Below are 15,420 nucleotides of genomic sequence, written 5' to 3'. Positions count from 1 at the left end.
GAGAGAGAGAGAGAGAGAAAGAGAGAGAGAAAGAGAGAGAGAAAGAGAGAGAGAGAAAGAGAGAGAGAAAGAGAGAGAAAGAGAGAGAAAGAGAGAGAGGCTCATACACTCATAATTAAAATAAAAATAATAATTCTTTAATATCTCTCAAAAGAATGACATTTTTATAGAAAGAGCACATTGAGTTCAGGTATCAAGGCTGTTCTTTCAGTGCCTACTTCGGCATAAAATTTACCCTCTCCCAATTGGGAGTTCCTTCAGAGGGAGATTCTGTATGTATTAATAGAAATGCCATATCAGATGTAAGTGACCATGAAAGCATGCTGTATTCAAAGTTTTATTCTCCTCCTCAGTACTGCTATAGATATTTATGAACACAAAAATATTTATGATGTATACACACTACACAGAAGATGGAAACATGGGAATTCTTGCTTGATGAAAAGGGAAAAGCAGGGCTGAATTATTTTTTGAGGAAAAAAAATGAAGCCTGGAAGGTAATCCTTCATTTTTTAACACTGTTAAGAACATAAACAATATCCTTAGCATATAACAGCTGCACATTCCCATGCTGAGAATGAATGCATTCAGCAGCTTTGGAATGCAAATACACATTGATCACAGATCAAACCATAACTGAGAGTGTTGCAAGAGCAGAGGGCTGGAAAGAGCCCTCAGAGAAATGGTATGTTTTCCTCCGGGAGGAAGATGCTTGCAAATTGTTGATACAGAGGGTTCACAACATTAATATGCTTAAAGTGTGTTGCCATGTATATACTTAACCACCTAGTGATAGGAATAAATGAACTAAATATTCTGATAATCTCATTTCACAATGTATAAAGAAAAAGGGGAGTGTTAATCTAAATTAAAATTCAATAATTTCAATATTAATTCTCCTCAGTAAGTAGCATAGTTTTAAATACCTGCTGTGATGCTCTGTTCCTGAGATTAATACATTGTAACAAATACAATTTCTGTCACAAAAGCTTGAAGTTTTCCCTGTAGAACAGTGGTTCTCAACTTGTAAGTTGTGACCCCTTTGAGGTTTAAAAGACCTTTTCACAGGGCTCACATATCAGATATCCTGCATATAAAATATTTATAGTACAAATCATAATATCAGCACAATTACAGTAAAGGACTAGCAACAAAAATAACTTTATGATGGGAGGTCACTACACATGAATTGTAATAAAGGGTCACAGGTAGTTTGCTCCACCTATGCAGAAGACAAAGCCTGGACAATCACTCATTCATGCCTTCCTGCTTCCTTGTAAAATGTGATAATATGTCACAGCTCTTGACACTCATGTTTCTGTTACTCCCTTACAGAATTTTTAACATGTATTGCAACAATGCAGAGACATTACAATATGTGTTTACTACTGAACAGGCTATGCAACTATCAGAAATCTCGTGTCATGATTTAAATTGCACTGGGGATGGCTTGTTGACACTATGAAACTGTAGCTCTAAATGAGTAGACGGAAACAAAGAAAAGTTAAGATTCTTCTCTACTCTTATATTTCATAAAAATCCCACTTTGGCAGTTCATCTTAAATTATAAACACAATCAGGATTTTAGACATACTTTGGTATGATACATTTTCATTACATAGAAACTTGATCATTATTTACTTATTTTAAGTCATATCTTACTAATTCTTTGATCCATAGATGGTAGAATTTTCATATAGAATACAGAATTCAGAATTTCTATTATCTTGGTGACAGATTTTCTATTAAATATTTATTGTCCACTAATTTTTTATTGGTCAGTCACTTAACATTTCCAGAAGAACCCACACTTATGAGAAAGAGCTGTGCCTCAATTCTGCTGTTAGTCACCTTAGAGAATACTTTCCTGCAGAATTTAATTCCATTTAAAACTGATTATATCAAAAGTCTGTGAAGAAATGTTTACTACTGCTACATCAAATATTATGTATTTGCTGCTGGCTGGCTTTTTGTAAATCCTGTTTTTTTACTCTAATTTCCAGTGTTGAATACAGTCCTGTTTAATGTAATAAGGAAAAGGAACCACTATAAACCCTTACACACACACACACACCCTGCGTGTGTGCACTTAAAGTTTACCGTCATTTTTATATCCTAAGCTACAAACATTGACTAGCTATCTTAATTGTTCGTGAAGATAAAGAAAGGCATAGGAAGTTAAAAATCTGAATTAATAGAAAAGAGAACAAGAATATTCTGATTATCTCTGCAGAAAGAAAGTTTAATTCACTGGTATAAGTTTCAGGTTATTATTGAACCTGCTTTGCCAGTATGTTCTCTATACGTTAAAAGACAACACAGAATGTTGTCTCTCTATCTCTTATGTTAGCATTGATAAGATAGATAAAATGGGGTTTTAAGATTTAGTTTGACATGAAATGTTTTGATGGACTTTGGTGAAGAAATATGTATCCTTTAGTTTTCTCACAGTGCAAGACAACTAAATATTATAGAAATTTTCTGCGTTTATTTTGCTATACCTAAAGCACAAAATTCCTTAATAACTGAACAATATGTTTATCCCTTGTCATCACATGATATCTTTATATCCATCTCATGGAATTATTTTGAAAAATTTCTTGACAACAGTTTCGAATTTGTGATTTGCATGGTCAAATACTATCTTGAAATATTTAAAAGCTGTTATTATTTCAATGGGCTCAAATTTTTTAACAGTTTACCTAATGAAGCCATATAAATTGTTTATTATTCCTACTGTGAGGAAATTGATATTTTGTTGATGCAATATAATTGACAGATAAGTGCATGAATAAATGCGACTAAAATGAAGTAGAATAAATCATCATTGGGTCAAAGGAAACTCTTACAGAGTTTGTGAGGAGTAAATCTAAGGTAACTTAGCATTCTTCTTTGTGTGGAGACAATCATAATTCCAGCAGGAAGAAACATGAATATTCTTCCTATGAGCAGTGAGGATGAACTAAGCCTTCTGTGACGATTTCCCTTTTCAACTTCTGGTATTCACAGCTGTTTATGAAACATGTAAGTAGAACAGGGTGGGTGTTTTAATGCCAAGTAGCAAAGTGTCTGTCTTCATGTGTGTCATATGGTACAGATCCCATGATATTGCCCTCATTAACATGAAGCTGTAATGAAGTAAGCTAATAGGCCCAGATTGTGATAGCAGCAGTTATCAAATTCGGTTAATTCCATTACTCTAGGTGTTATCATAGAGCTGATTTTGATATATACTATGTGTGATTATATATCAAAAGAAGAATTGAAAGCATATGAAATCCTCTCTTCTTTATACATTCTGTTCAAGAGTATCAAGGTTTTACTTTTGCTGATCAAAGGACAGTGGTATTTTGCTGTGTAAGAATTCCATGAAGAAAAGTAAAATTATTAAACATGAAGGGCATCACTGTGAGAAATTTACTAGACTGTGAGAACTGGCCTGAATCTTTGTGGGCCAATGACAATGATTCTTAGAATGGTGATTGGGACAACTACAACACTACTGGGAAATTTAAACAAATGAAACATTCAAAAATCAAAAATCATTACGAAGTAAAAGTAATGCAAATAGCTCAAATATAAATGTTATTAGTAAGTGATTTGATAAACACCAGATTCTGTCCTTCAGCACCTGCCATCCTATGTCTCATGGTGATCAGAAGACCTAGAAGGAAATCTGGTTCAGATAGCCATAATATGGAACACATCAAAGGAAATGTTTATAGCATCATGCTAAAATGTTTGTTTATAAAAATCTAGCTTTGATGTCACATTGATGATAAGAAAATTGCAATAGGCGTTTTATTATATGAGTAAAGAATTTTATTTAACAATTTGCTAATAGAAACTCATTAGTATGACTAACTGATTTTCGACATAACAAATATAAGCCTTAGAAAGTTCAAAACAAAAGATAAACCTGGATATCATCTTTTCTAGAAGATTCAGAAAATCTCTTAAATGCTTGTGCTTAGCACACGAACCCCATTTGGTACATGGCATCATGGACCAAGGTTTGTAGGAAACCAAGAAACTGTAGAAAATTTAGAAGACCTCAAAGGTGAGTCCATATAAACTTTTGTGCATGTAGATCAACAAAAATAAAGCGATGGCATAAAAGGTAAGAATGGTTTTCATTCTGAAAACATCTCAGAACCATTAAAACTGAAAGTGCCAATATCAAGCCAAGGTAAAGTGAAGAAATGTGGAAAAGAATGATCAGAAATTACAAATAAATAAATGAGGATTTAAAAGAAAGAATTTACCACTTAATGATTAGTTTTATACCCTGTTTTGTTAGTTTGCTAATCAGAGATTGTAAATTAAGTTAAATCCATGCAGAGATTATACAAGATAGCTAGAAGCTTGTAGGACTGTTAAATATCAGTGAGTTTCTTCTTTCTCTTACCAATTTCAGAAAAGGAAACTGTATTGAAATTTCAAAATTATCAATAATCTAATAGAATCTAGAGAAAATCATAGTGAAAAACATATGAGTTAGATGATTATAACAAAGTCCGTTGATATGGATATCAAAATAATCATTCATGGTACTATCATGAAAAGTGTTTAAATTCACACATATTCATTCATATTAGATAGGAGTTGGTAAATGCAGTATTTTATGAATAGCAAATTATGAAGGTTTGTATATGCTCGGCTGAAGGAGTAGCACTAAAGAAGCTGTGGCTCTGTTGGAGTAGATGTGTCACTATGGGTTTGGGGTTTAAGGCCATCATTCTAGCTTCCTGGAGGCCAGCATTCTGCTAGCAGCCTTCAGATGTAGAACACTTAGCTTCTCCTGTACCATGCCTGTCTGGACATAGCCATGTTCTCACCTTGATGATAATAGAATGAACTTCTAAACATTTAAGCCTTCCCTAATTTAGTGTTGTCCTTATAAGAGTTGCCTTGGTCATGGTGTCTGTTAGCAGTTGCAAAATCCTAAGACAGAAGTTGGTACCAGGGTCTGGAGTGTTGCTGTGATAGGCCTGAATACACTTTTGTCTGGAAGAATGAGGATTTTTGAAATTTGGATTTGGAAAGAAGTAGAATGCTTTAAATGGGACTTAATGGGTTATCCTAGTAGATGTTCAAGATTCCAGAGCCATGGGGTAACTGCTGAGGAAAGCTGTTAACAGGGAATGGAACCGTCTCAGGAGAAAGAAATTTGTTTCAGCCAACAAAGATGAAAAAGGAGTTGAAATCTGAAGACCACTGACATCATATACGTAAATGCAGTGGTTGGAGTTTGCCCAACTTTTTTTCTGACTTGTTTTGGGAATTACAGTTAAGTGATCAGATGGATCTCAGAAGAGACTTTGAAATTTGGAATTTTTGAGACTTCTAGAGACTATGAGGACTTTGGAAGTTGGACTAAGTAGTTTGCATTATACTCTATTTAGGGATGACCCCCACAGACTAATATGTTTGAATAAGCCTATGGGGTTCATTGTTTGTTTGTATGTGCTTGGCCCAGGGAATGGCACTGTTGGAAGGCATGGCTCAGTTAGAGTAGATATGGTCTTGCTGTGGTAGGTGTGTCATTGTGGGTGTAGGCTTTAAGACTGTCATCCTAGCTGCCTAGAAGTCAGTATTCTGCTAGTAGCCTTCAGATGAAGATGTGGAACTCTTAGGTCCTCCTGTACCATGTCTGCCTGGGTATTGCCATGCTCTCACCATAATGATAATGGACTGCACCTCTGAACCTGTAAGCTAGTCCCAATGAAATGTTGTTCTGTTAAAAGAACTGGTATCAAAGACTATACCTGGACTGACTCTGGGTTCCAACTGCATAAGTAGCAATGGATAGCCTAGTAAGAGCACCGGTGGAAGGGGAAGCCCTTAGTACTGCCAAGACTGAACCCCCAGTGAACATGATTGTTGGGGGAGGGTGGTAATGGGGGAGGATGGGGAGGGGAACACCCATAGAGAAGGGGAGGGGGAGGAGTTAGGGGGATGTTGGCCTGGAAACTGGGAAAGGGAATAACAATCGAAATGTAAATAAGAAATACCCAAGTTAATAAAGATGGAAAAAATAAAAAAAATTAAAAAGAGAATTGGTATCAGTTCTATGAAGTAAAACCCTAACTAAGACAAAAATATCTATTACCATAAACTCATGCATTTCTGAGCATGCATTTCTGGAATTATCCACCATGAGTCTATGGCGATAAATTACATCAAGACAAAGAATTCTATTTCCTTATCTAGGTAGTACCTAGGATTCTCTATGAAACAAATACCAAGTACCAGACTTCCTCAACAAGATAAAAGCAGCCATTTGACCTATGTTTCCAGGTCATTTTTGTTTCTCCCTAAACTAGCATGTAGGGGATCAGAACTTAATTAAACCCAGTTTGCATGTGCAGAATTGTAAGTAGGCACCTAAAACCAGCCAAAAGATTCATAATATCATTAGCCATATTTTCTTTTTTTCACATTTCATACATGTAAATCTTTTGGCAGAATCAAAGCAGTATTACATTATATCAACGTTCCAATCAGGAAAGGGACCTCTGTGTGTGTGTGTGTGTGTGTGTGTGTGTGTGTGTGTGTGTGTGTGTGTGTCTTTGTGTGTGTGAATGCATGTGCATTCATGTGCATATGCACATACAAAATATATAATGATAGACTTGGAAAAAACAGTTACTCTAATCATATATCCTCCTCCTTACACATAAGATTTTATGTGATAATGTGAAAGATAGTATCTTATGAGATGGATACATAATGATTTCTGTATCTAACTAAATTATTCTAATAACTCCGAACAATTTGGACATATATTTTTAAGCATATAACATATTTCATAACCAAACAACTACCTTTTTGCTTATTCTTTAATGGAAATTTAAGACTAAAACTTTTCTTTATAAGTAAAAGTTGTTTTATCACCATTTTGAACCATCTACTGAGTCTTTTAATATACATTTGTTTTATAAAGTGATTATTCAAAGATACAAATTAACATGACAACCTATTTTTTCTTGTTTGCTCTTCTTTGCTGAAACCAAATCCATGACTCAGTAATGCTCTGAGTCGTGCATAGGGAAAGCTACTACACTACTGTCATTAATAATTTGCAATTTACAGAAGTTTCCACATATAAGAAGTAATGTGTTATTGTAATTAAAATTTTTATTTCATATTCATGTGTTTTATATCTCTTTAGTAACATATCTTTATTAAGATTAATCATTGGGTATAAATGAATGTTCTAATGCAAGGTTTATTTGGAAGTCTTTTTCAGATATTTGAAATCTGATAAACAAGTTAATTTAATAGGTATGCATTATAATACTATATAATTGAAATTGGAATTGGTTAAAAATATTTTATTTATTAAGAATATAAAAATTGTTGATGCAATTGAAAATTACGCATAATGTCCATATATATGTATATATAAAGACAGATGCATGGGTTTTCTATAATTTACACAATTGCTCTATGGCATCACATCAATTTTCTATCAATTCAACAAAGTAATTTATCAGAGGAATAGAGAGTGATACAGGTTCTGAGGATAATGTTTTAATTTGCATGCTCTATGTCATGATATTCTACCTTACCTTTCTGCCCTGACTACTGGACAGTAAGTAGCTCCCGTTTAAAACACTTACTAGGAAATGCTTAGAATTTTCATCTTTTTTATCAATTATTAATCAAAACTTTTGCAGTAATAAGTATTAGGGCTTTTTATTTTATTTTAATCTATTTCAGAATAATATTTGTCAACTCAACCATTTTTAACAAGCTAAGATAGTTAAGTTGCATTTATAAATAATGAGAATTAGTTATGGAGCTCAACTAAATAAAGAGTCCATGCGACAATAAAGTGAAACGAAGATAAGCATGAAATCAAAACTTAATATAAAGATAGGTGATTAAATTTAAATATTCTTACATTTATATACCTGAATTTATGTGGGCATAATTTATCCAATCAATGTTTTCTCACATAGGAGTGAACACATGATTTATAAAGCTGCAGTCAGGTGAAAACAAGAGAAACTCTTTTTGTAAGTAGAAGAATCTAAGGAATGAATAAATTGGCTTGTGAATATACCATACTGTCAGAAATTACAGATTATTCAAAATACACACATACACACATGCACATGCACACACACAAAAACACACACACACACACACACACACACACACACACACACAGTGATGCCAGTTAAAACTACCTAAAGAAGCTCATATTTGACAGAGGTGATTCAATTTTAGGAACAAAGTGAAGAAAAGTGTTAGTTTAGTATTTATTTCTTGAATCCAGGCTGAAACAAATCTATAGCTAAATAAATAAATATAGAAGAAAATAAAAGTGTAGAAGAATTCTAAATGATTAATGGATATGCTTTCTGAGATGCTAAATTTTATTTGTCAACTTGCCTGAGCTGGAGGATGTTCAAAGTGCTGATACCGCATTATTTATCAAGATGTCTACATAATTCTGGAAGAATTGACGTTAAGTTAGTTGATTGTTAAAATGGTGACTTGCCAGTTAGGACTATCCAGTTACTTGAGGATTGATGTAGGATAAACAGGAAAATTATGCAGAAGAATTATTCAGAAAAAAAAATGCAGTCAAGTAAATCCTCACTTTATATACCATCTATATTTGGCAACTTTCTTCATGGTAGTAACAATTTGAAAATTAGGATAAAGAATAGCTTTTCTAAACACAAATATATAACAGTAATATATGCAGGTTAGTAAGTCATGAATTTTGTGACAGTAAATGTTCTACCTATAATGTGAAAAAAAAGTTCTGGTTTTCTCCCCAAAATGCAGAATGTTTGCCTTCTTATTAGACAGATGACATAGAAAAGTCACAATAATAAGCTTGCTAAAAACTTGGTTACAACCAAGTCATTTCACATCAGCAATAAAATGGAGTAACTGACAGATAAAATGGATCAAAAAATATGACTGTTGGGTTTCTGTCTGCACACAGAGCTGACCCTGTGTCAAATCTCCCTGTATTCAGATCCCACCAGGAGAGAGTTGGTCTTTCAGGAGTGCTGACACACCTGACAGCATAGGTAAGACCACCACTTCTGCTCAGCGGAACCCTCCAGGAGGCCTCAGGACACAGGAACTGAGAAACAGTCTTGGACAGGATACTTATGGTTTCCATCTGTACCTGTAGCTGACCTAAGGCCACAGCTCTCTATACCAAAATTCTGTCTGGAGAGAGCTGGTCTCCCAGGAGTGCTAAAACATAGGCTTACAGGAGGATAAAGCCACTGTCAGGGAAAGAAAGATCAACTAACACCAGAGATAATCAGATGGCAAGAGTCAAGTGCAAGAACCTAAGCAACAGGAACCAAGGCCACCTGATAAAATCAGAACCCAGTTCTCCCACCACCACAAGTCCTGGTTAGACCAACACACTAGAAAAGCAAAATTCTGTTTTAAAATTGCATCTCATGATGTTGTCAGAGGACATTAAGTGAGACATAAATAACTCCCTTAAAGAAATGCAGGGCAACATAGGTAAACAGATAGAAGCCCTTAAAGAGGAAACAGAAAAGTCCCTTAAAGAATTACAGGAGGCAGCAGCTCTCTGCTCCCAGACCCCGTGAGAGAGAGACCCAAACGCCTGGTCAGGTGGGCACTCCTGAGGCTGCAGAGCGGAAGAGACCACCAACACTGCTCACCCCTGCCCACATCCCTGGCCCAAGAGGAAACTGTATAAGGCCTCTGGGCTCCCGTGGGGGAGGGCCCAGGAGCAGCAGGATCCCTGCATGAGACACCACCTGAACCTGAAGGAAACAGACCGGATAAACAGCTCTCTGCACCCAAATCCCGTGGGAGGGAGAGCTAAACCTTCAGAGAGGCAGACAAGCCTGGAAAACCAGAAGAGACTGCTCTCTGCACACACATCTCGGACGCCAGAGGAAAAAGCCAAAGACCATCTGGAACCCTGGTGCACTGAAGCTCCCAGAAGGGGCGGCACAGGTCTTCCTGGTTGCTGCCGCTGCAGAGAGCCCGTGGGCAGCACCCCACGAGCGAACTTGAGCCTCAGGACCACAGGTAAGACCAAATTTTCTGCTGCAAGAAAGCTGCCTGGTGAACTCAAGACACAGGCCCACAGGAACAGCTGAAGACCTGTAGAGAGGAAAAACTACACGCCCGAAAGCAGAACAATCTGTCCCCATAACTGACTGAAAGAGAGGAAAACAAGTCTACAGCACTCCTGACACACAGGCTTATAGGACAGTCTAGCCACTGTCAGAAATAGCAGAACAAAGTAACACTAGAGATAATCTGATGGCGAGAGGCAAGCGCAGGACCCCAAGCAACAGAAACCAAGACTACATGGCACCATCGGAGCCCAATTCTCCCATCAAAACAAACATGGAATATCCAAACACACCAAAAAGCAAGATCTAGTTTCAAAATCATTTTTGATCATGATGCTGGAGGACTTCAAGAAAGACGTGAAGAACTCCCTTAGAGAACAAGTAGAAGCCTACAGAGAGGAATCGCAAAAATGCCTGAAAGAATTCCAGGAAAACATAAATAAACAAGTAGAAGCCCATAGAGAGGAGACACAAAAATCCCTGAAAGAATTCCAGGAAAACATAAATAAACAAGTAGAAGCCCATTGAGTGGAGACACAAAAATCCCTGAAAGAATTCCAGGAAAACACAATCAAACAGTTGAAGGAATTAAAAATGGAAATAGAAGCAATCAAGAAAGAACACATGGAAACAACCCTGGATATAGAAAACCAAAAGAAGAGACAAGGAGCTGTAGATACAAGCTTCACGAACAGAATACAAGAAATGGAAGAGAGAATCTCAGGAGCAGAAGATTCCATAGAAATCATTGACTCAACTGTCAAAGATAATGTAAAGCGGAAAAAGCTACTGGTCCAAAACATACAGGAAATCCAGGACTCAATGAGAAGATCAAACCTAAGGATAATATGTATAGAAGAGAGTGAAGACTCCCAGCTCAAAGGACCAGTAAATATCTTCAACAAAATCATAGAAGAAAACTTCCCTAACATAAAAAAGAGATACCCATAGACATAAAAGAAGCCTACAGAACTCCAAATAGATTGGACCAGAAAAGAAACACCTCCCGTCACATAATTGTCAAAACACCAAATGCACAAAATAAAGAAAGAATATTAAAAGCAGTAAGGGAAAAAGATCAAGTAACATATAATGGCAGACCTATCAGAATCACACCAGACTTCTCGCCAGAAACTATGAAGGCCAGAAGATCCTGGACTGATGTCATACAGACCCTAAGAGAACACAAATGCCAGCCCAGGTTACTGTATCCAGCAAAACTCTCAATTAACATTGATGGAGAAACCAAGATATTCCATGACAAAACCAAATTTACACAATATCTTTCTACAAATCCAGCACTACAAAGGATAATAAATGGTAAAGCCCAACATAAGGAGGCAAGCTATACCCTAGAAGAAGCAAGAAACTAATCGTCTTGGCAACAAAACAAAGAGAATGAAAGCACACAAACATAACCTCACATCCAAATATGAATATAACGGGAAGCAATAATAACTATTCCTTAATATCTCTCAATATCAATGGCCTCAACTCCCCAATAAAAAGACATAGATTAACAAACTGGATACGCAACGAGGACCCTGCATTCTGCTGCCTACAGGAAACACACCTCAGAGACAAAGACAGACACTACCTCAGAATGAAAGGCTGGAAAACAACTTTCCAAGCAAATGGTCAGAAGAAGAAAGCCGGAGTAGCCATTCTAATATCAAATAAAATCAATTTCCAACTAAAAGTCATCAAAAAGATAAGGAAGGACACTTCATATTCATCAAAGGAAAAATCCACCAAGATGAACTCTCAATCCTAAATATCTATGCCCCAAATACAAGGACACCTACATACGTAAAAGAAACCTTACTAAAGCTCAAAACACACATTGCACCTCACACAATAATAGTGGGAGATTTCAACACCCCACTCTCATCAATGGACAGATCATGGAAACAGAAATTAAACAGTGATGTCGACAGACTAAGAGAAGTCATGAGCCAAATGGACTTAACGGATATTTAGAGAACATTCTATCCTAAAGCAAAAGGATATACCTTCTTCTCAGCTCCTCATGGTACTTTCTCCAAAATTGACCATATAATTGGTCAAAAAACGGGCCTCAACAGGTACAGAAAGTTAGAAATAATCCCATGCGTGCTATCGGACCACCACGGCCTAAAACTGGTCTTCAATAACAATAAGGGAAGAATGCCCACATATACGTGGAAATTGAACAATGCTCTACTCAATGATAACCTGGTCAAGGAAGAAATAAAGAAAGAAATTAAAAACTTTTTAGAATTTAATGAAAATGATGGTACAACATACCCAAACTTATGGGACACAATGAAAGCTGTGCTAAGAAGAAAACTCATAGCGCTGAGTGCCTGCAGAAAGAAACAGGAAAGAGCATATGTCAGCAGCTTGACAGCACACCTAAAAGCTCTAGAACAAAAAGAAGCAAATACACCCAGGAGGAGTAGAAGGCAGGAAATAATCAAACTCAGAGCTGAAATCAACCAAGTAGAAACAAAAAGGACCATAGAAAGAATCAACAGAACCAAAAGTTGGTTCTTTGAGAAAATCAACAAGATAGATAAACCCTTAGCCAGACTAAGGAGAGGACACAGAGAGTGCGTCCAAATTAACAAAATCAGAAATGAAAAGGGAGACATAACTACAGATTCAGAGGAAATTCAAAAAATCATCAGATCTTACTATAAAAACCTATATTCAACAAAACTTGAAAATCTTCAGGAAATGGACAATTTCCTAGACAGATACCAGGTATCGAAGTTAAATCAGGAACAGAGAAACCAGTTAAACAACCCCATAACTCCTAAGGAAATAGAAGCAGTCATTAAAGGTCTCCCAACCAAAAAGAGCCCAGGTCCAGACGGGTTTAGTGCAGAATTCTATCAAAACTTCATAGAAGACCTCATACCAATATTAGCCAAACTATTCCACAAAATTGAAACAGATGGAGCCCTACTGAATTCCTTCTACAAAGCCACAATTAATCTTATACCTAAACCACACAAAGACACAACAAAGAAAGAGAACTTCAGACCAATTTCCCTTATGAATATCGACGCAAAAATACTCAACAAAATTCTGGCAAACTGAATTCAAGAGCACATCAAAACAATCAACCACCATGATCAAGTAGGCTTCATCCCAGGCATGCAGGGATGGTTTAATATACGGAAAACCATCAACGTGATCCATTATATAAACAAACTGAAAGAACAGAACCACATGATCATTTCATTAGATGCTGAGAAAGCATTTGACAAAATTCAACACCCCTTCATGATAAAAGTCCTGGAAAGAATAGGAATTCAAGGCCCATACCTAAACATAGTAAAAGCCATATACAGCAAACCAGTTGCTAACATTAAACTAAATGGAGAGAAACTTGAAGCAATCCCACTAAAATCAGGGACTAGACAAGGCTGCCCACTCTCTCCCTACTTATTCAATATAGTTCTTGAATTTCAGCCAGAGCAATCGGACAACAAAAGGAGATCAAGGGGATACAGATCTGAAAAGAGGAGGTCAAAATATCACTATTTGCAGATGACATGATAGTATATTTACGTGATCCCAAAAGTTCCACCAGAGAACTATTAAAGCTGATAAACAACTTCAGCAAAGTGGCTGGGTATAAAATTAACTCAAATAAATCAGTTGCCTTCCTCTATACAAAAGAGAAACAAGCCGAGAAAGAAATTAGGGAAACGACACCCTTCATAATAGACCCAAATAATATAAAGAACCTCAGTGTGACTTTAACCAAGCAAGTAAAAGATCTGTACAATAAGAACTTCAAGACACTGAGGAAAGAAATTGAAGAAGACCTCAGAAGATGGAAAGATCTCCCATGCTCATGGATTGGCAGGATTAATATAGTAAAAATGGCCATTTTACCAAAAGCAATCTACAGATTCAATGCAATCCCCATCAAAATACCAATCCAATTCTTCAAAGAGTTAGACAGAACAATTTGCAAATTCATCTGGAATAACAAAAAGCCCAGGATAGCTAAAGCTATCCTCAACAACAAAAGGACTTCAGGGGGAATCACTATCCCTGAACTCAAGCAGTATTACAGAGCAATAGTGATAAAAACTGCATGGTATTGGTACAGAGACAGACAGATAGACCAATGGAATAGAATTGAAGACCCAGAAATGAACCCACACACCTATGGTCACTTGATTTTTGACAAAGGAGCCAAAACCATCCAATGGAAAAAAGATAGCATTTTCAGCAAATGGTGCTGGTTCAACTGGAGGGCAACATGTAGAAGAATGCAGATCGATCCATGCTTATCACCCTGTACAAAGCTTAAGTCCAAGTGGATCAAGGACCTCCACATCAAACCAGACACACTCAAACTAATAGAAGAAAAACTAGGGAAGCATCTGGAACACATGGGCACTGGAAAAAATTTCCTGAACAAAACACCAATGGCTTATGCTCTAAGATCAAGAATCGACAAATGGGATCTCATAAAACTGCAAAGCTTCTGTAAGGCAAAGGACACTGTGGTTAGGACAAAACGGCAACCAACAGATTGGCAAAAGATCTTTACCAATCCTACAACAGATAGAGGCCTTATATCCAAAATATACAAAGAACTTAAGAAGTTAGACCGCAGGGAAACAAATAACCCTATTAAAAAATGGGGTTCAGAGCTAAACAAAAAATTCACAGCTGAGGAATGCCGAATGGCTGGGAAACACCTAAAGAAATGTTCAACATCTTTAGTTATAAGGGAAATGCAAATCAAAACAACCCTGAGATTTCACCTCACACCAGTGAGAATGGCTAAGATCAAAAACTCAGGTGACAGCAGATGCTGGCGAGGATGTGGAGAAAGAGGAACACTCCTCCATTGTTGGTGGGATTGCAGACTGGTAAAACCATTCTGGAATTCAGTCTGGAGGTTCCTCAGAAAATTGGACATTGAACTGCCTGAGGATCCAGCTATACCTCTCTTGGGCATATACCCAAAAGATGCCTCAACATATAAAAGAGACACGTGCTCCACTATGTTCATCGCAGCCTTATTTATAATAGCCAGAAACTGGATAGAACCCAGATGCCCTTCAACAGAGGAATGGATACAGAAAATGTGGTACATCTACACAATGGAATATTACTCAGCTATCAAAAACAACGAGTTTATGAAATTCGTAGGCAAATGGTTGGAACTGGAAAATATCATCCTGAGTGAGCTAACCCAATCACAGAAAGACATACATGGTATGCACTCATTGATAAGTGGCTATTAGCCCAAATGCTTCAATTACCATAGATCCCTAGAACAAACAAAACTCAAGACGGATGATCAAAA

General features: G+C 36.6%; 1 protein-coding gene across 2 annotated transcripts in view; it reads right to left on the bottom strand.

The window, feature by feature from the left end:
• Nucleotides 1-15,420, bottom strand: part of Txnl4al1 (thioredoxin-like 4A like 1) — a 404,800-nt gene that overhangs the window by 233,292 nt on the left and 156,088 nt on the right. Inside the window, exon 3 of one of the 2 annotated variants that reach the window (XM_039103593.2) lies at nt 13,492-13,503. The exons of the other annotated variant lie outside the window; for it this stretch is intronic. Coding sequence (XP_038959521.1) covers nt 13,492-13,503 — 12 coding nt within the window. The remainder of the gene's footprint in view (nt 1-13,491; nt 13,504-15,420) is intronic. 2 annotated transcript variants of the gene reach the window in all.

Source organism: Rattus norvegicus, chromosome 2 (assembly GCF_036323735.1).
Source record: "Rattus norvegicus strain BN/NHsdMcwi chromosome 2, GRCr8, whole genome shotgun sequence".
Lineage (NCBI taxonomy): Eukaryota > Metazoa > Chordata > Mammalia > Rodentia > Muridae > Rattus > Rattus norvegicus.
The sequence above is the reverse complement of the archived record's forward strand: the minus strand, read 5'-3'. Positions and strand labels throughout refer to the sequence as shown.